Source organism: Macrotis lagotis, chromosome 1 (assembly GCF_037893015.1).
Source record: "Macrotis lagotis isolate mMagLag1 chromosome 1, bilby.v1.9.chrom.fasta, whole genome shotgun sequence".
Classification (NCBI taxonomy): domain Eukaryota; kingdom Metazoa; phylum Chordata; class Mammalia; order Peramelemorphia; family Peramelidae; genus Macrotis; species Macrotis lagotis.
This window is the reverse complement of record NC_133658.1, coordinates 542,816,064-542,838,507: the sequence shown is the minus strand read 5'-3', so window position 1 is coordinate 542,838,507 and position 22,444 is coordinate 542,816,064. Positions and strand designations below refer to the sequence as shown.

General features: G+C 36.1%; 1 protein-coding gene across 2 annotated transcripts in view; it reads right to left on the bottom strand.

Moving 5' to 3' along the window:
• MAP3K15 (mitogen-activated protein kinase kinase kinase 15) overlaps positions 1–22,444 on the bottom strand; it is a 142,964-nt gene that overhangs the window by 44,236 nt on the left and 76,284 nt on the right. For both annotated transcript variants that reach the window (XM_074214296.1, XM_074214297.1), the window contains 7 exons: positions 16,127–16,239; positions 14,129–14,288; positions 12,637–12,787; positions 11,124–11,231; positions 4,876–4,925; positions 4,390–4,485; positions 2,295–2,382 (listed from right to left, as the gene is read on the bottom strand). In XM_074214296.1, the coding sequence (XP_074070397.1) occupies positions 2,295–2,382; positions 4,390–4,485; positions 4,876–4,925; positions 11,124–11,231; positions 12,637–12,787; positions 14,129–14,288; positions 16,127–16,239 (766 nt within the window). The remainder of the gene's footprint in view (positions 1–2,294; positions 2,383–4,389; positions 4,486–4,875; positions 4,926–11,123; positions 11,232–12,636; positions 12,788–14,128; positions 14,289–16,126; positions 16,240–22,444) is intronic.

Genomic DNA, 22,444 nt, shown 5'->3' with positions numbered 1-22,444 from the left:
AGGTGATGCCATGACAAGCACATGAATTGGATCTGCATGGATGGGGCTGTGCTATGTCACCAGTCTCACTTTCTTATCTGGAGCCATCTGGGTCCAGTGGCTAGATATGAATCAGGTGGACTAGAGATAGTCCTGAATACAAGGCAGTCAGGGTTAAGTAACTTGCCCAAGGTCATACAGCTGGTAAGTGTCAGAGGCTGAATTTGAACTCCCATCCTCCTGATTCCAAGTCCAGTGCTCTATCCACTATAGCTAAAAAAAAATTCATTGTCCAGCAGCTACCCCTCTAATAAGTACTTCCAAATTTTGCATCACAAACCTCAAGTCTATCAATGATCCCTCCTCAGAATTTTCCTGACTTGGGGCAGTTTGTCAGATGCTGAACTCCAAACAGAATGTGTTTAAGAAAAATCAAGGTCATTTCCATAATACCCTATAAGTGCTTCAGGGAAAGACTTAATTAATATGTATCTTTTAAATTTTCTGGCATTGGTCATTACCAAGGCAACTGCAGGCAGAACTTGAAATTCAATTAATCTAGGAGCTTTTTGGGGTGAATTAAATGTTTGACCAAATATAGCCCAGAAATGATTTCATAAATATCCAGATGACCCGTAGCAGAAAAAAGGCTCATCACCCCTGCAACCTAAAGCACCCCAGAGGTGTAGCTTCAATATGATTTGAAAGCACAGTAAAGCCTCATTAATTATAAATAATCGAGCTGTGAAGACTGGTTTAAACTACTGGCAAATCTGGTTAATTATACAGTCATTTCAAACACATACAGTAATGTGAAGTACATGCTGATTTAGTGTTGCCAAGGAAAAATCTGTATTGAACTGATTATTGAATAGATTAAAAACTCTTTGTATCTGGTAGTTAAAGAAAATTTAAGAATGCTTTAAAAGATCTGTTTTGAATTGTCTGTCTATGTCCCCTTATAATCTTCCACTTTTATCTTATCAATAACTTTATTCCATTCAATTAAGATAAAAAGACTTGAAAAGACCCAGCCCACATCCTAATGGAGTTTATAATCCTGTATTTTAAAATTTTATATATATATATATGTATATGCACACATATTATATAATACAAATATACATATTATGACATCAGGGAGGTGAGATGTCATGACAAGTACATGAATTGGATTTGAGTCACCAGCCTCACTTCCTCCTCCAGAGCCATCTGAGTCCAGTAGTCAGATATGAATCAGGACAAGTGCTCTGACCACTACTGGTGATGGGAAGACTGAGTTTATTTATATTTTCATATATACAAATTCAAGAGAGAGAGAGAGAGAGACAGAGATTATTTCATTATATTTTTCAAGAAGCTGAGTAGTTCATAGAATCCCAAATCTAGGTTAGGAAGGGACCCCAGAGGTCATCAAGTCTAATCATAACATTTTACAGATGAGGAAGCCATGTCCTAGAAAGGTTAAGTGAGATGCTAGCAAGCATCTGAGGTGGATCTTGAATCCAGATCTTTCTGACTCCAAATACAACCCTCACATTCCACATTGCCACAATACTTTAAGATGATTCCAATCATATTTTGGGGAAAGGTTTGGGATGAAATATGAAATAGGCCTTATTCCATATATTTGCCTTGATGAGAATATTCTGATTGGCATAGCATATACCTATCAGAGACCAGAGTAAAAATCACAGCAGTTATTGTTCTGACTCATAGGTCACAGTTTGGGCAGTTTAAAGGAGTGACCCTTGAGGTCAAATGGAAGAGTTTCTCATTGGATGTGAGGGGTATTACAAAAAACATAAAGCTCTGGGGTCTCATTCAAAGCTAATCCCTCAGATTAGTTTTGCCAAGAAGTAAAACTGGACTAGATTATTCTAATTTCCCTTCCCTTTCAGATTCTTTCTTGCATATCTTAACTGAGAGAAAAATTATTCATTTAATTCTGTCGAGTCCATGAAGAACTAAGGCATGAGACTATCAGTGTGTCCCACAGAGATAAATTTAAACATAGTCCAAATTATCACACATTTTGACTTCATGATTTCCAGAATATACTGCATTGATATGCTGATGAATGATTATCCCCAATAATCCCAGTTTAATGATAGCTATCTTATCTGCTACTGTTTAATCTTAAAAACAAATATAAACCATTTTATGTGAAAAGCAATAGTAAAATTCATTGAACATGTCATTATTCAGCAAAAACAAAGAATTTTATTTATTTTCAATCAGAAGACAAAAATTGGAAAAGTCAAAATTCTTAATTCTTGCAGGTAGCCTTCCATCTCCAATGAAACAAGACTCACCTCTAATGTATCCCCATCAATCTCCCCTTCTAATTCCACTGTACAGCCCACGACATCTGTTATAATCTCTTTGACTAAAGAGCAAAACCTAGAAACAACAAAGGCCACCAAGAAAATTCAGAAATTGTAATAACTGTATTCCCCCTTTACCTTCACAATTTTGTTAAATTAATGACAGACAAATGAGAAATGGCAGGGGGTGATGCTTGCAATTTGAGGTTGGAGAAAGGTCTCTTCTCTGAATGGCAAAAGTTTGAAATTGAGAGATAACCAGCTAACTGTACATTTCACCTGAGAGTTTTAGTCTCACATAAAGAGCAACATAGACTGGAACATTAAAAACAGGAAAGGAATGTGAAACTTGGACATGGAAATAAGGAAAACAAATACAAACTAATATATGAATTAAATATTAGAAATGATTATTTGTTAAATAGCCTTATTAACCATTCTTCATATAAATAATCATAAGTTTTTGACCCAGAAGACTTCAGAGGAATAATTTTGATAAGGAATAATTTTCATTTTTCTTAAATGCTTGAGATTACCAGAGAAAAGGTGGTGATGAGGTATATTTACAGTAAAGTGTCTAAAAGAAATTGCAGAAAGGTACCACTGAAAATTGCCTTCCACTTCTTTCACAATGATAGAACTAGGGGGTTTTCAACTTTTTCTCTGTCATGGACACCTTTAGCAAATTGTGACACTCTTCTCAAAAAATGATCTCTTCTCAAAATGATCTTTTTTAAATGCATTCAAGGGAACACATAGGATAGGAAAGGAATTTTTCAAAATACAATCAGCAGAGAATTTTTGGGGGCAGCTAGGTGGTACAGTGGATAGAACACCAGCCCTGGAGTCAGGAAGACCTGAGTTCAAATCCAACCTCAGACATTTAAATGACTGCCTGTGTGACCCTCAGCAAGCCATTGCCTTAAATAAATAAAATTTAAAAAATTTTTAAAAAGCATTTTTTTCCCCCATTCACGAGGCAGGTTAAAACACGCTAAAGAGATATGGCAGGAATTAATAGAAACACAGTAAGAGTTTTATGGACTGATATAAAGCAAAAATGTATCAGCTAGGTGGTGTGGTGGATAGAGCACCAGACCTGGAATCAGGAGACCTGAGTTCAAATCCAGCCTCAGATACTTATTAGCTCTGTGACCCTGTTTGCCTTAATTTCCTCATCTGTAAAATGATCTGGGAAGGGAAAAGCAAAACACTCCAGAATTTTTGCCAAGAAAACCCCAAATGTAATCATAAAGAGGCAGATACAATTGAAACAATTGAATAACAACAACAAAAATAAAAAGAGCAAAGCCAGGAGAACAATATACCCATAATGACTACAGTAAGATTAATGAAACAACACTAAAGAAAAAGCTGAACTCAACAATAATTGCAATGATCCATCTGGACCCAGAGTAGAGTTGATAAAATATATTTCTCTCTTCATGGGAGAGAGTTAAGAGACTTTGAGAAAGAAGTGTTGCATATCTTACCAAACTGGTCAGTTTTTCTTTAATTGTTATGGGTTTTGATTCTTTTGATTGTAATTAAAACACAGAGGGGTAGCTAGGTGGTGCAATGCACATAGCACCAGCCATGGAGTCAGGAGGACCTGAATTCAAATTCTGCCTCAGACACTTAATAATTACCTAGCTGTGTGATCTTGGGCAAGTCACTTAACCCATTGCCTTGCAAAACAAAAAAAATGAGCATCTGAAAACACAGGAAACACCTGTGATGTAAAAACAAAAAAAAAACATCAATAAAACATTTTTTAAAAAAAGAGTATGATAGTAATGATGATTTTAAAAATCAAGCTGATATTACTACTTTGAGACCTAGGTGCCCTGTTCTAGCGATGATCAAATTGATGCAAATAAAGAATTCTCTAAAGTATTTACTAAAGTTTGATTCTTGGATAAGTGGGTTATCATATTGTGCTTGAAACATATGGTTACAGTTACAGTTTTAACATTTTAAGAAAGCAAATTCAACAAATTCAAATTTCCTTCAGACCACAAGCTATAATTTTGTGAAGCTCACCATCCTTCAAAGAAGCAAAGAAGCAATGAAATAAACTCACCTACTACACTGATCTTCAGTAGAAAAGTAGATTTGAAAGTCATCAGAATTATCATGGACATAAAGAAAACAACACCGTTCATCAAACTTGGATATGCTAGAAAATGTTCATTAAAAAGAAGTATTACATATAACTTAGCAATCTTAAATTTACAGGACAAATCTTAAATTACTATAAAATTGCTTCTATTTAAAGGTAATTTAAAGACCAATCAATGACTTACCAAATCAATTTTTGATTTCCATACGAATAAAATAGATAAATGAAAAATATCTCTCTTGCTAGTTTGAGTCTGGGTTCACAGACTTAATGCAACAAATATTAATTAAGCCTCTACTCTATAAGCATAACTGGGCAAGACATTATGAGGGAAACAAACAAAAGGGCATTTGCAGAGAAAAATCACAAAGAGAGTTTTTGTTTTCATTAAAAATGGAATGAAATACACAAAACAGTAAATAGCTGACATTTTTCATTCATACTGACCTTATTCCCCTAATGGAGGAGGCTGTAAAATTCCATTCATGAATTTGTTTCTGTAGGAACCAAAAACACAAGTCAAGAGTTCCATATTTGACAGCAAAGCGTAATAACAGGGTCATTCTCTTTTCCATTCAATATTCAATTACATATGCTAGTTTTTTCAGCATCAGATACAATTAATTTTTTTTTAAAAAATCTGCATTTTACTATAAAAACAAGAAACAGAATAAAAGAAATATATTCCAGAGCATCCTAAAAAACTGATTCAGGTTCATATTCCAGTTATAGCAGAAAGTTTCTATTTTGGTAAAATAGAAAGCTCCTTTCTATGAAGTACATAATAACATCATTCATCTTACACTGACATGTCAGAAACCACAGAATAAAACCAGAATTTATTAATCTAACAAAGCAGTAGCAGCACAACATATCTAGAAGATCAAGACCAATGATGGGAGGTCATTTCCACAAGAAACAAGCACAAAGCCCGGGAGCTAGATCTATGATGAGAGGTCAGTCCCATTAGAAGCAAGCACAAAACCCTAGAAAGCATTTTCCTTGAAGATAAATTCTTTTCCTTTGCTCTTATTCCTGAAAAAGAAAATAAAAAAAAAAGATAGAATGGGAAGAGATCTAAGGATATAAAGAAGGTTGTCAAGAGAGTTAACATGGTCACAACAGAAGAAAGGTAATTAAGGTAGAGACGCCCCTGAGGAGCTAGACTCAATGAGAGATGAAAACTGGAAAAAAAAAAAAACAAAGTGAACTAGAAAAGAACCTGTCACAGAATGTTATATTTGGAAAGCACCTCAGAGCTATCCTTAGAGCCAATTACAGGGATAACACATAGTAAGCACTGAAAAAGCACTTGTGGATCCATTGACTGAGTTTATTTAGCTCTAGCCATGTCTGAACAGAAAATTTCTTCTATAATGCTCCTGAAAAGTGATCAAATGATCTACATAATTCAATTTGACAAGAATTTGTTTTTGTAATTTCTAAAGTTTTAAATTTTTAAAGTTTTTTCCAATACAAGCATTTATTATGAATTCATTATGGACAAAGAACTATGCTGAACAATGGAGTTTCAACAGCAAATATAAGTGTCCCCAATTCTAACAAGACTCACTCACTTCAAGAACCCACTCATTCCTGAGAGATCCCATTCACTTCAGCTTGGAGCAGAGCTTTCATTATTAAGAAGCTTCTTCCCACACTCAATGACCCTAAACAATTTCTGCTCATTATTCCTAGTTCTGAACTCCAAGGCCAAGTGGAAAAAGTAAAATTCTTCTTTCATAGGATACCCTTTTAAAATAATGGAAGACTAAAAAAAAAATTAAATAAAATAATGGTAGACTGCAATTAACAACCTTGCAAATTTTCCTTTCTCCAGGATAAATGTTCTTATTGCCTAGTGGGTCCCAGCAAAACATCCACAAAGTACAGGAATGTCACAGGCTCCTGTGAGACTTTAGGATTCACTTCACTTTTGCTGGACTCACGTTTCTGAGGAAAGGAAGAATTAAAGCCTTATTCTACTTTTGGGTAGGCATAGATTGGGGCTGAATACACTGATTGAGTTAACCCCAAGATGAGTTCCTATAGGAATTCAAATATTAGGCATCAATGAATAAATGTCTATTCTTCAGCATCCCAGAAAGATTTTTCAAAGGGGGGGGGGAAGAGAACCTATTTGTACAAAAATATTTATAACAGCTCTTTAACTGGCAATTGAGGAGATATTCTTCAAATGGGAAATTTTACAAGCTACAAATTGTGGTATATGATTGTAAGGTAATATTGTTGTGATATAAGAAATAAGTTGTATGCTCTCAAAAAACCCTTGACTTACATGAACTGATGCAGAATAAAAAGAGCAGAATCAGGAAAACATCATATACAGACAGTAATAGCAATATTGTATGATGAACAACTATAAAAGACAGCTATTTGCAGCACTACAATCTCAAAGAACTGATGAAAAATGCTATCTGCCTCTAGAGAAAGACTGGTCTGAATATAAACTAAAGCATACTATTTTTTGGTTTCTTAATTTTTTATTTTGAATGTTCTCAACTCATTTTGAATGGAAATTTTTTATATGATTTTAATATATAACATATTGCTTACTCTGAGGGAGGGAGGGAGAGAAAAAGCAGATTTGGAACTCAAAATTATTTCAGAAAATGTTAAATAGGTCTTATATATAATTATGAAAAATAAAATATTCTTTTACAAATAAGCTCCTTTCCCGTAAAAATAAAAAAGCAAATAAAAATCAAAGTATGACTTGCAAGAGAGACAGCTAAAAACTGAGGAAATTGAGAAAAGTCTCACATATGAGATGGTCCCTGAACAACACCTTTAAGGAAGTGGGGACACTACCAGGCAATAGAGAGAAGGAAGTTTATTATAGACATGGGGAAACCACTTGTGCAAAGGCATATGAAATGTCACAAAGAGGGACAGTTAATAGGATAATAAAGCAACATTACTCAATACAAAAATATCACTCAGTTTACAGCACTAGGAAATGGATCAAATACCCTAAGCAAAGGTAAACATTAGAAGTTGACCCATTGATATAGACAGGTCAAGTACTCTATTATCTCGGTTCTATAAACAATACCAGTGGGAGAAAATGGGACAAGACAGTTAATAATTCAAAATTCTGAAAGAATTACAGGTTGTTTCTATACTAACAGAACTAACACATTTCCATGCTCTATGCTGATTAGATCCTCTTTGAGTACTATGTCAGGTGTTACAAATAAAAAATGTTGGAATAAATAATGATAAGGATGAGGATGAAAATGATAATAACAGACATTAAAAAGAACTTTAAAGTTTACAAAGCACTTTATGTAAAATATTTAATTTATGTCTCACACTAACACTGTGATTTAGGTCCTGCAAGCATCCCCCATGACAAGAAGGAATGATTACTGGGGGCTTGGGTAGTTGTAAAAGGACTCATTAAAAAAAGGCAAGATTTAACCTGAGCTCTGAAGAATTTATGAGTGTGTATGGGTGTGAGAGACAGAGACAGACAAGTATTCCAGGAAGAGAATGAGCAGAGCACTTGGACACGTGGGGAAATTTCACAAAAAAATTGTCCTTTAAATCAACTTTAAAAAAAATTAGGGAGGGGGAGAGGGAGAGGGGGAGGGAGAGGGAGGGGGAGAGGGAGAGGGGGAGGGAGAGGGAGGGGGGAGAGGGAGAGGGGGAGGGAGAGGGAGGGGGGGAGAGGGAGAGGGGGAGGGAGAGGGAGGGGGGAGAGGGAGGGGGGAGAGGGAGGGGGGAGAGGGAGGGGGGAGAGGGAGGGGGGAGAGGGAGGGGGGAGAGGGAGGGGGGAGAGGGAGGGGGAGAGGGAGGGCGGAGAGGGAGGGGGAGAGGGAGGGGGAGAGGGAGGGGGAGAGGGAGGGGGAGAGGGAGGGGGAGAGGGAGGGGGAGAGGGAGGGGGAGAGGGAGGGGGAGAGGGAGGGGGAGAGGGAGGGGGGGGGGGGGGAGGGGGAGGGGGGGGGGGGGGAGGGGGAGGGGGGAGGGGGAGGGGGAGGGGGGGGAGGGGGAGGGGGAGGGGGAGGGGGAGGGGGAGGGGGAGGGGGAGGGGGAGGGATTTTTTGGATATACCACAAGGCCATACTGGTAAAGGACATCACAAGAGGTGAGTACACCAGGAGAGCTGCCCAGGAATGCAGCAGAATTAGGGCAAAGAAAAAAGTATACTATATAGTTATTCTGTATATTGATTAGTTATTCTGTATATTGATTAGTTATTCTGTATGTTGATTAGTTATTCTTCATAGTTAAGTGCTAAACTCAGTTGTTTCTATCTTATTGAAGGTATAATGCTATAAGCTGCATATAAATTTTAATGCCCTGGGGCAAAGCTTTGATTGCCCTCGTCCTAGTTCCAACTCTGGAGAAGAACTTCCTGGTCAGGAGCAACAGCATGAAAACAGAAATATGTACACAGCATATTTGGAGAACATTGAAAAAGTCAAATTAGACTGGAAATCATGTAGGGACAAGCTGTAGAGGCTCTTACTGTATGCCATTCTAAGGAATTTGGATTTTAACTTATAGAATAGTGTTGTCAAACAGATCTCTGCCTGTCTCACATTGACTTAGAAGAGCAAAATTAATATTATGCATGTTCTATTGGGTAGAAAGGTGGTACAGTGGACAGACCACTGGTCCTGGAGTCAAAAAGCACTGAGTCAAATACAGCCTCTGATACTTACTGAGTGACCTTGGGCTAGTCACTTAACCCTGGTTGCCTCAGATTCCTCACCTGTCAAATGGGGAAGAAAAGAAAATGGCACTCCACTCTACTATCTTTGCCAAGAAAAAAATAAATGGGGTCAGACCCAACTGAACAACACATGTTTTATTGTTTTTTTATTTTGTTAAACAGTTCCCAGCTACATTTGGCAAACTCAAAGTGTATGCTATCCCTGCTATACATTTTAAGCAAGAAAAGCACATGCACAAATGAACCAATGTGGCAAATTATTCTGGAGAGAAAGGTGAGATGGAGGTATACCCGCCTCCTAACCCAACCAGAAAAAAAGTTCTGTCTCTGAAATCCTCATGCTTTGAACCACAACACTGCAAAGGCATCATTTTATTCTTTTCAGAAAGAAATGTCATTCTAATTGGTACATGCACAGAGAAACATGTCCTTGCTTAGTACAATTCTTAGTACAAATTCTCTTGAAAAATCTGTAACCACAAATGACTTAAGAATATGAATGAAAACAATGAAACTGAATGAGAACACCATCCCAAAATGGAACCCCACCACACAAAACTTTGCTGTGTTCTTGGGTTCCTCTAACATCTACTCTTATAAAATTTCCTCAGAGAAAAAAAATCCTAAATAGTTCCTTTTCACTCCACCACTCATTAAAAATATCCTCTAGCATTCTCACAAAGAGTAAACTATTTTATTTATCCATGGAAATTCCTATTAAAGGCAAGAGACAACTGTAGAATTCAAATGATTAGGGAAGTTGTATAAAATAATTTCACAAAACTTTAGTTTCCTATGAATATTTCATTAATAGTAATATTTTGGTAGACACTTCTCAATAATTCACAACAGATGCTTAGCAACTGTCACCTTCAATGTCAGAAAGTAGCAAAAAGCTATCCAAGAAGCACAAGTTGTTTTGCAATCCCAACAGAAACACACAAAAATAAAATGGTGATTTCAATAATAACAATAATACTAGCATACATTATACCAATTGCATTTCCTTTCTGATCATAAAACAAAAAAGAGACAAATAAATTGTCTATTTGCTGCATAAAATAACCACATCAAATAAAGGATGGTGATGAATGAGTACTGTGTACTCACTAAAGTACATGCATCCCCAATTTCTTCACTTCATTTAATGGAATGCAATCCAGAGAAAATGTAAAATACATAGCACTACATCATTATCAATGACTGTGCTGACTACATTCTGAGACTTGAGAGGAGTGGCATCAAATAGTGGATTGAATTACTAGTCTACACTTGAGATGTTCATGGCTCCATCTATTTCTGGTGAGATGTTTCTATTTTAGATTTAGGAATTTGCTTACTCTTCTTAATATGAGTTTCATTTCTAAAGGCATTTGTATTTATGTTTACCCTTGCTCAATTTGCATGTTTTCTAAAAAAAAATCACAATTTATGCATTCCTTCCAAATTCAGGAGGGATTGCTGCTAACAACTAGACACATATGGACAGAGGACAAACACACACAGTTACAGAACAGAATCATTTTATAAAAGAAAAAAAAAGAATGAAGACTTCTTAAGTAACAAAATGAAAATGTAAACCTGATATCTCTAGAAACACATAAATCCTATATTCTTGTGTAAAATGGGAATGACAATTGACGTAAAAACTTTCTCCAATTTATAGTTTTATTGTTTCAGTAGTTAGCAGAACAACAAGTCTCCCTGTGATCCCTCACACCATACACTCCATCTCTCAATTCCTGCCATTTATACTGAAGCTCTCTCTCCTAGCTAAACTCTTTCCCTCCTCATCTAGGTTAGCTGGCTTCCCTGAATTCCTTCAAATCTCAGCTAACACCAAGCTTTTGAAAATTTCAAGGGTGAGAGATGACCAAGGGGATATGCTTTGCTTTCTCTGTTGTTCTGAGCCCATGAAATTGGGCTAAAATGCAGATATTTGCTCAAAGAGTATTGAACACTATGAAAAATGACTATAATTTGTTTTTCCTACCATTTCTGTGGGTGAGACATGCCATAAAGAAACAGTTCTCTCCTCTGCCTCTTTATTTATGGAAACATAAGAAGGCTGGTAGACTTTGGTTGGCTCAATCACTAAAACCTAAAATAAGAACAAATATATGTAACCCATTAAATCACACTGTCAATATCCATTATAATTATATATTATATTATATATAATACTATATAATCTACATATGTGTGTGTACACACACACACACACACACACACACACACACACACACACATATATATATATATATATATATATATATATATATGAAATTTCAGGAAAATCTTGTTGTTTTAACTATGAAAAATGAGGAAGGAACAATAATTGATTTCCAGGTACTAAGCAACTGCAACAAGGGCAGGAAGTAAAAAAATTATTTCTCTCCTTATGATACAGTCCAAGCACAAGCTGAGAGCTAAGACTTCTCATCCTATTGTAGTTCAGTCTTCTTTGGGTCTGGATGACCATGTGAATCTTAACATACCAAAGCTCTCATGAGGTTATCTTGACAAAGAAACTAGAATGCTTTGCCATTTCCTTCTCCAACTCACTATATAGATGAGGAAACTGAGGTAAACCAAGTTAAGTGATTTGCCCAGGTCACACTGCTAGGAAGTGTCTAAGACCGGATTTGAACTCAGAAAGATGACACACTCCAGGTTTGGGGCTCTGGGCACTATGCTACCACCTGGCTGCTCACAGATATTAATATTAGCTGGTTATTATTACTGAACCTATTTAGGTCTCAGTCTCCTTATTCGTAAAATTAAGGACTTGGACTAGATGACTTTTCTAGCACCTTCCACTCCTACAATCTATGATGCTCTAGGGAACAAAGTAAATGAAGAATTCTGAATAAAATGTTCCCAAGGGCACAGGTAAAACCAGGGATGTGTGCTGGTAGATGTTCAATAAACAAATCTCTGAAAATATAGAATACATTTTATTCTTTGGTTTTTGCAAGGTAATAAGGTTAAGTGACTTGCCTAAGGTCACACAGCTAGGTAATTATTAAGTGTTTGAGGCCTAATTTGAACTGAGGTCCTCCTGACTCCAGGGCTCTATCCACTGTCACCTAACTGCCCCATAGAAAACACTTTTAAGGTTTTATTAACATTTTCTTCATCTCATTAAATCTAAACAAACCAAGAAATCAAACTTTGATTTGCAGCCTTTGCTGATTTCCAAGGGTCAAATTCTCAAACCTTTGAACAATCAGGATTCATTCTCCAGTACATTCTAGCAAACCTATCAGACTGGAAATGCCTTGAAGGCAGGGAGGCACCTCCATCTTAGTGGCTAAAACAACTGGTTGTAACATCATAGAAACTTACTTTTAAAAAAAGGTTGCTGAATAAGATTGAACACTTTATCCAATTATTTTGAAGCATAGTCTTGAATATGTCTTTCAGAATTTTTTAAGTTGTAACCCCTCTCCCCAATTCAAAAACTATGTAAATGTCTTAAAGAAATGGATTTTAGAATAACATACTGGAAATCTCAGTCCATTTGTGATTTCCTTTGTTGCCTCAAAAATTATATCCAACCAGAAGTTAAGCAGTTCCTGTCTGTGAGAGTGTTCAATGGTGAGTTTCTTAAAGCACTGAATTAGTTGCAGATTCTGAACTAATGACCGTAGATACCTATAGGAATATAAACAAAGGAAAATTAGATCCCTCAGGAAAAATAATTTATTTATACCTGAAGTTTGATTTTAACTAAATTGTGGTTCCAAATCTTGGAGAAAGTTTTATTTTTCAAGAGACATATTAAGGATGCTCTTCTAAGTATTTCCTTCTTGGTGATATGTAAAAGTGAAAGAATCAAAAGATAAAACTAATTGTACATTTTCTAAATATTCCCTGAGTAGATATCCTAACTGTCCTGACTTGGATGAGTCAGGTTGATCAATTAATAAATTGATCGATCAATCAATCAATAAAAGCTATTCTTTGTCTTTTTACCTCTAGAAATGAAATTTTTTCTATTAGAGAGGAGATGGTAATTGTTATCATCCAACCTCTCTTCCTGATGAGGATTAGTGATATCACAAGGGTGATGTCTTAGAGGGGGAAGGCATTGAAGACATTCTCCTGGTCTTGCAAACAGGTTTCTACCTCTTGGCTCTGAATATTCTCAGAAGACCAATAAGGTTGGTTTGGGTTGGTAACGAAACTCTGGGATCTTTGGACCCTGAATCTAAAGAAATGAGAGAGGTCGCATTACTGGCCTTAGTGTGTCTCATCATCTCTTTTTTTCTCAAATGCTCTGTTCTTGGAGCATTTTACTTTTGTGCGCCTGATTAATTTGGAAAGATCAACAGTTTTAAGGTCCTAAATTGAAAGAATAGAGAGCTTAGAAAGAACAAATCCATATTACCCCCTAACCCATTCTACTTTGGTAGATCTTTTTTTGTTTTTTTGTTTTAGATTTTTGCAAGGCAAATGGGGTTAAGTGGCTTGCCCAAGGCCACACAGCTAGGCAATTATTAAGCGTCTGAGACCGGATTTGAACCCAGATACTCCTGACTCCAAGGCCGGTGCTTTATCTACGCCACCTAGCCGCCCCCTACTTTGGTAGATCTTAACAGAAGGACTGTATGGTTTGACTGGCTTCCATTAGCCATTAGCAAAGAATTCAGATTGCTAAATCACAAATTTACCATTATTTCTCATGATTGAATCTTATCATCATCATCATCATCATCATAATAACAACAATAACTAAGGTTTAGATAGCACTGTACTAAGCACTTAACAATAATTTTAATCCTCACAACAACACTAGGATATAGGTGTCATTATTATTAAGCCCATTTTACAAATGAGGAAACTGAGGGAAACAGAGCTCAAATGATTTAACCTGGGTCACACAAGAAGTATTTGAGGCTGGATTTGAACTCAGATCTTCCTGTTTTTAATGCAGGCAGGACATCATGAACAAAGATAATCAATACTTGATGACTATAGACTTATGACACTCACCAGATGGGAGGCTTGAGTTTAAATAGCCTCTCTGCTGCTTGCACTGCTTTCCCTATGTCATTGGCCAACATGCTCACATTGAAAAACTGACCGACATCCCAGTAGTTATTCATTTTTTCCAAGCTTCCTTTTCTTCCCAGCAAGCTATTCAGCCGGACACCTTAGAAGTTCGAATTTTAGTTAATGTTAGTTTACATAAAGATATCAAGTGAACAGAACTCTGGGTTTGGAGTCAGGTCAGGGTATGAATCAGGATTCCATCACTCTAATTCTAACATCCTGGGCAAAGAATCAAATCCAAGTCTTAGTTTCTTATCTATAAGATAGGGATAATAATATTTTCCCTTTACAGTACTGTTGTAAGGATCAAATAAGATAATGTATGTGAAGAATGCTTTTTATGGTAAACTGTCAGTGTCAGTTATTAATTCTAAAAAAAAAAGATAGAATGGGGCTGAACAACTGTTTCATTACTATAGGGAACTCCAGGTGAGAAAGCTCCTTCCCTATCATAGAAGGTCAGCATTTTCTCTATGACAAGCTTAGCAAGTTGCTCAGGATCAACAGGGTCATGCAGCAAATGTGACAGAAGCAAGATTTGAATCTCCATGTCTCTTCATCTCTAATGCCTTATCTCTCTATTATCAAGTCTAAGTTACTGATATCATGTGATGTTCGGGGTCTAAGTCATTTAATTCAACAACCATTTGAACATCAAAATCCTGACTTAATGCATTCACTGAAGTGTCTACAATGAAAAATGCACTGTGCTAAAAGCTAGGGATGCAAACACAAAATTTTATGGAGCTTACATTGTTCTGGGGTGGGAAAAGGGGTAAACACATGTGTGAAAAAATAAATACAAGATAATTTTAGTAGGAGAGAACCCTGATAATTGGATTCCCATAGGAGAGTGCTGCCTTGCAGAATTCTAAGTGGTCCACACACAGGTGAGGAAGATTTGCATTCCAGTTAAGATCAACAACCTATGCAAAGATCCAGCGGTGGTGGATGTATTTCCAAATTAACAAAACAGCTACTGTGTCTGTATGGCAGGAACTTAAAGAGAAATATTGTGAAATAAGTCAGTCAAGATAAGCTAGAGCCAATTTGTAACATTAATTTGAAGAGTTTACATTTGTTTTTATGGCGAAATAGGGAGCCAATGAAGGTTCCTGAGGAGAGTGCTATGGTCAGAAACTGTGTTTTAGGGAACATTGTTGTTTCCCTTTCATAAAGGACTGTAGAAGGGTGGAAACTAGAATAAGAGACTGTTTCCTTATTCCACATGAAAGGTGATGAACAAAGGGGAAATAGGCAATGTGAGTAGAAAGAAGGAAATAGATATGAGAAATCTTGTGGTGGCTGATCGAATATGGAGGAGTGGGATAGAAAGAGACTGAAGACAAATGATTCTGAAGTTGTGTAAATGAGATCTGAGTCACAAATCAGAGTGGGGGAGTGGGGAACAGTTTTAATCACATGAATGCCCCTGAAGTTCTTGCTCAGTTGTTTCCCTTAGGTTTCTTTCACCTCTAGCTCTATGATGATGATTACAAGAAAGAAAGCATTTTGAAAATATTTTCATAGTGGTGCCTTTTGAAGTACTTTCAGTGTTTGTTGTTGTTCGGTTGTTTCCAATTCTTCAGGCCCCATTTGGAGTTTTCTTGGTAAAGATACTGGAGTGGTTTGCCACTTCCTTCTTGGGTTCATTTTACAGATGAAGAAACTGAGGCAAAGAGGGTTAAGTAACTGGCCCAGGGTCACACTGTACATATCTGAGTCCCACATTTGAATTCAGGAAGAGGAGGCTTCCTGACTCCAGACCTAGTCCTCTATCTCCTGCTCCACTGCTATTGGGTTACCAAAGAACAAATGACACATTGATTTCTTTAATACACAGTTGGTTGTGGGTAAATGATTTATATTTGTCTTTTAATTTAAAAAAAATTGACTTACTAGAAAGAGTAATAAAGTAAGATATACAAATGGCTTTACCTATTTTCCTCAGCTCCATAGATGTTTCAAATTGTTGTCCAGCAACTATTAACAAAACAGCCAGATTAATTCCAGAGTAAAGAGACGATTGAAGCTCAAATCCTTTTCGGTACCTGTTTGAAAAGCACACCAATATTAAGAACAGAATTTACTCATACTGAACCACTGACTGGTAGTTTAATTTTCATTTAAATTTAAATGAAGAAAAATGGCTCCAATCAGTCAAACATTTTCTCAAACTCTTCATTTAAATCCAAATAATAAATCTATTAGTATCAAATGCCTTTCATGGCTTAGAAACCCTGTAATCAATTTTCAAAGACAACTACAAAACTCATCCTCTCCAAAGTTAATTGGGGTTTGTTTTGAATAAATGATTAATTCATCTAAACTGTCAAACACAGACGTCTATTGCAACAGTTAAACACAAAGAGTTTCCCTTTTTTCCAGCCCAGAACTGTGGGTGGAGGGAAGTTTCCCTCACATGTATAACAATACTATGGCTCAATTGTACAGGAGGTTCACTTTAGTTTTGGTTTGTTTTTTGTCTGTGTCTACACAAAAAGGGCAGCAAGGTGGCACCACAGGTAGAGGCCAGGCCTAGAGTTAGGAAGACTCATCTTTCTGAGTTCAAAGCTGGCCCAGACATTTCTTAGCTGTATAATGAGGCAAGTCACTTAACCATATTTGCCTCAGTTTCCTCATCTATAAAATGAGCTGGAGAAGGAAATGGCAAAACACTCCAGTAACTTTGCCAAGAAAACTCCAAATGAGGTCACAACGAGTCAGAACTGACTGAACAGCAACAGACACTAAAAGTATTTCAAAAGGCACCATTATGATCATATATTCTTTCTTATTATCACTATCATAAAGCTAGAGGTGAAAGAGTCCTAAGGGATTTTTCTGGTTCACTCCTTGATTTTCAGATGAAAAAAACAGACCCGAGGAAGATAATAATCACACAGGTAAATAAATATCAGAGGTAGGTTTTAAAGGCATGAGTTAATGTACTAAGTATCAAAGTCAACTCAAATGCTAAGAATTTAGCATTTTCAAAAAAATTAATTTGATATAGCTGAGAAAATCATGTAACTTCCTAATGCCCCAATACCCAGTCAGACAACTCTCTAAGACCATAAGGATAAGCCACAACATTTGTGTGAGTTTCCATGCAATATAATCTCCACACCAATGCTATCAGAAGTCAACACCCCATCACACAAAAATAGAAATAGCTTATGAAGGGATAAAGTAAAGGAAGAGCTCTGGACACACATTTTTCAAATTTGGTTTTTTACAAGGCAATGGTGTTAAAGTGACTTACCCAAAGTCACACAGCCAGATAATTATTAAGTGTCTGGGGCTGAATTTGAACTTATATCCTCCTGACTCTGGGGCTGGTGTCCTATCCACTGCACCACCTAACTGACATACTTTTTTGTTTTTAGGTTTTTGCAAGGCAATGGGGTTAAGTGGCTTGCCCAAGGCCACACAGCTAGGTAATTATTATTAAGTGTCTGAGACCAGATTTGAACTCAGGTACTCCTGACTCCAGGGCCGGTGCTCTATCCACTGCACCACCCTGCTGCCCCCTGGACATACATTTTTAAAAGTATCCTGACACCCCCCCCCACCTCCATACACACATGGCAGTATTCACATTATACATACTTGGCAAATGAAATCACGGAGAAAAGAGCTAGCAATGGCATTTTCAAAATAGTCAGTTGAGACACAGAGATCACTGGGGAATCTATTCTTCTCCAAACAAAGTTGGTAACAGAAAAGACTTTAGAAGTGTTACTTTAGATACAGAACTTTCAGGAGAGCTAAGGATCAGGCTTGGAAGCGAATGCACTGGTAAGAGAATTGGCTCTGTAGTCAAATGGACCTGAATTCAAACCCCACTCCTAATTCCTGGTATGTGATTTTTGTCAAATCATTTAACATTTATGAGTCTCAGTTTCCTCATCTGCTAAATGAGAGAGTGAGACTAAATAACCTCAGAGGTTCATTTGACTGAAGATTCTAATGCAGTAATGAATAGATAAAGGATTCTTAGATAAATTTTCAAGAGTGACAGTAGACTTGGTAGAGGGAAAAAAAAGATATATCTTTATTTTATCTACCCTCCAATTTCAATTCATCATTCCCTAAATTATATTAAAACAGTACTCTGACAAAAGGGTCAATGAGAAAAATAAAACTGAAGAAGTCTCAGAATATAAATGGATAAATTCTTGGACTTTCACAACCTAGTCACTGTAGTTGAAGATTGGGTCTGAATTAAAGTTGTATGTGATCTCCATCCAATTCACTGCATTAAGTATCATAGACACAGTTTGCCTCCCCAGCTTCTACCACTCTTGCAATCCTGTGTATAGACACATAAAAATATCTACTCATCATCTCACATACACTCACTCTCTCTCTCTCTCTCTCACACACACACACACACACACCCCCAAGTTGTCTAAGAGACAAGAAATGAAGGAAGGATTATAAATCCTGAATCAACTGAATGGAAATGGGCAAAAAACAGAGGGTGTGTCCTGATTCCTTTGCTTCCTATGGCATTCAGCCTTAGGGTTCAGTGACTAGCCATCTTAAGACAGGGAAATGATAGAATCAGGCACAATGAGATACACTCTTGGACATGGTCTGTAGTAATTCATTAACCTTAACTATGTTTATTTGAAACTGGCTTTTGAATATTTTTTTTCCTAAGGGAAGAAGAGTGAGAGGGGGGAAAATCTGATAATTAGAAAAAAATATAAAACTGTTTTACAAAACAATCAATATAAGATCAGAGGTGGAAACAAGGATGCCCAATCAATATTGTATTAGAAATATTAGCTTTAGCAATAAGAAAAGAAAAAGAAATTGAAAGAATTAGACTAGGTAATGAAGAAACAAAACTCTAACTCTTTGCAGATGATATGATGGTAATACCTACAGAACCCTAGAAAATCAACTAAAAAGCTACTTGAAACAATGAGCAACTTGAGTAAAGTAGCAGGATATAAAATAAACCCATATAAATCATCAACATTTCTATGTATTAACAACAAAGCCCAGCAGCAAGAGATAAAATAAATTCCATTTAAAGTAACTATAGACAACATAAAATACTTGGGAATCTATCTCCCAAGACAAATCAGAAATTACATGAGCACAATTACAAAACACTTTTCACCCAAATAAAGTCAGACCTAAACAAGTAGAAAAATATTGATTGCTCATTAATAAAAATGACAATTCTACCTAAATTGAATTATTTAGTGCTGTATTCAGTGCTGTATCAAACTACCAAAAATTATTATATAGAACTAGAAAAACTAGTGACAATTCATCTGGAGGAAGAAAAGATCAAGAATATCAAGGGAATTAATGGAAAAATGAAAAGGAAGGTGGCCTATCCATATCAAATCTAAAATCATATTATAAAGTAGCAGGCATCAAAACTATTTAATACTGCCTAAGAAATAGAGAAGTAGATCAGTGGAATAGAAGGTACAAAAGAAGCAGTAATAAATGACTATAGTAACTTGCTGTTTGATAAACTCAAAGATGCCAGCTTCTGAGATAAGAATTCACTATTTGACAAAAACTGCTGGGAATACTGTTAAATAGTATGGCAAAAACTAGGCATAGACCTACATCTCACACCCAAGATCAAAAGGAATACATATGGGAAACAATATTTTTTACAGCTAGTGTTTCTGATAAAAGACTCACTTCTAAAATATATATAGAGAGAAGTGAGTCAAATCTATAAGAATACAATTGATAAAGGATCAAACAATTGATAAAGGGTCTTCAGATGAAGACATTAAAACTATCTATAGTTATATGAAAAAATGCTCCAAATCATTATTGATTTGAGAAATACAGAATAAAACAACTCTGAAATACCATCTCAATATGACTGAAAAGGAAAATGATCAATATTGGAAGGGAATGTGGGAAACCTGGGACCCTTTACTGATGGTGGAGCTGTGAACTGATCCAACCATTCTGGAGAGCAATTTGTAATTATGCCCAAAGGAAAATAAAACTGTGTATACCCTTTGGTCCAGCAATGCCATTACTACGTCTATATCACAAAGAGTGTAAAAAAGGAGAAAGGACCACAGCTCTTTTTCAGCATCAAAGAATTAGAAACTGAGGGAATGCTTGGGTTTGGAGAATGGCTGAACAAGTTATGCTATATGAATGTTATTGGAGTACTGTTTATTGTTCAGTAAGAATTCATGAGCAGGGGGTCTTCAGAAAAGCCTGGAAAGACTTGCATGAACTGATGTTAAGTGAAATAAGCAGAACCAGGAGAACATTGTATACACTAATAGCATCACTGTGGATGTTCAGCTATGATGCACGCTATTCCTCTCAGCAGTTCAGTGATCAAGGACAGTTCTGAGACACCTGTTATCCACATCAAGAGAAAGAAAAAAACTATGGGTTCTGAATGCAGGGCAAAACATATTGTTTAATATTAAAAAAGCAAGAACACAAACTAGACTGGGAAAAGCGGTCTGTGTACCCTAGATTTAGAATTCCTGCATTAGATCTTTCCAAGAGAATCTAATAATGTCCACTAGACAGATGTTAGTATTTCATTTGAGAGATAGGGAGATGACACCACAATCAATAACTTGAAGTAACCTTCCCAAGGATATATACAACTAGTTAGTGGTGCAGTTGACAAGAGCACCCAGTTCTTCTAACTTCTAATTAAAAGCTCTCAATAAAATAATATGGAGCTAAATGCTGTGGAATAATAATATTTAAAATAATAGTAATAGCTAAATACTATTTTGTGCGTTAAGGTTTGCAAAGGGCTTTACATATACTTTCTCATTTGATAAACACAATAACCCTGGGAGATGGCTGCTATTATCTTTTCCTCTTTCAGATGAGGAAACAAATATAAGGTTAAAGAACCTGCTCAGGGAACACAGCTTGCTAATATCTCAGAGCTTCCTCACACCAGACCCAGCAGCTCTCTCTCTATTTCACCACCATTCCTATAATGACCAAATTTGAACCCAAAAGAGAAATAGAAGAAAAGTGCTTTCTACAGCTCCTTTGCAAAAGTTGGAGGCAGGAAAGGGAGGAATAAGTGAGATACTGGATATGTTACTGTATGAAATATTTTACTTTTCTTATATATTGGTTAATTTTGTGCTACTTCCTTTTCCTTTAGTACAAATCAAAGCTCTCTGGTGATATGGTAGGGATAAAGTGAGAAACTTAAGTGGATACAAAACACAAAAGGGATGAATATAATTTTATTTTAAAGAACACAGAGTAGAAGGTTATTTCATGTGTTATGGGGAATCATACTCAAGAATCTTGGATCCTAAATAGTCATTACTATTTAAAAGCATAAGAATTCATTTTAAAATGCATCTAAATAAATTAAATAATTAAGTAGGTAATAAAACATTAAAAATTAAATAAAATTGCATTTAAAAGAATAAGGCAAAAAATATTACATAAAGGGAGATGAAGGCTATCATATTTAGAAATTTATATATGCTTGTTTCACATAGATGCCACTTCTACATATATTTTCTCCAATGACAAAATGAAAGTAAAAACACTAAATTACACACTCCTGATTACATAAATTATGAGTGGAATTACTGAATTCAGACAGGAGAGTAGCTTTAGGAAGAGATGATGGATGAGGATCTTTTCCTGTGGATATGATATAAGAATATTCAGAGAGAGATAATGAGGCATAATGGATAAAGGACTAATTTGGAGTCCAGAGGACTGGGGTCCAAGTTTTGCCTGTGACTTCAACCAATCAGAGAACTATCTTATCTTCTTATCTTCTCAGCATCCCCCACAAATCCTAAAATTATTATTAAGCTTCTATTATGAAACAATTATTATCTCATTTGATTCTCACAATAAGCCTGGGAGAAAATACTATTGTTCTCCCCCTTTGACAGTTGAGGAAACTGAGACTGAGGTTAAAACGACTTGTTCAGGGTTATACACCTGGTGAGTTTCTGAGACCAAATTTGAATTCAAGTCTCCCTGACTCCAGGTCTAGAAATGCAGCTGTAAGAATAAAATTCATAAGACCTGGATTTGATTTCTCATCCTGCCTTGGCTACTATATGTCTAAAGGCAATTCACTTAATGACTTAGTCCAATTTCCTCAACTTCCCATACTATTTATGCAAAACCTGTGTGGAAGAAAAGACGAAATACAATGATATAAATAAAATTCTGGGTAGCTATAAAATACCACATGAGCTAGTAGATCATAGATTTAAAGATGGAAAGCACCCGAGAGAT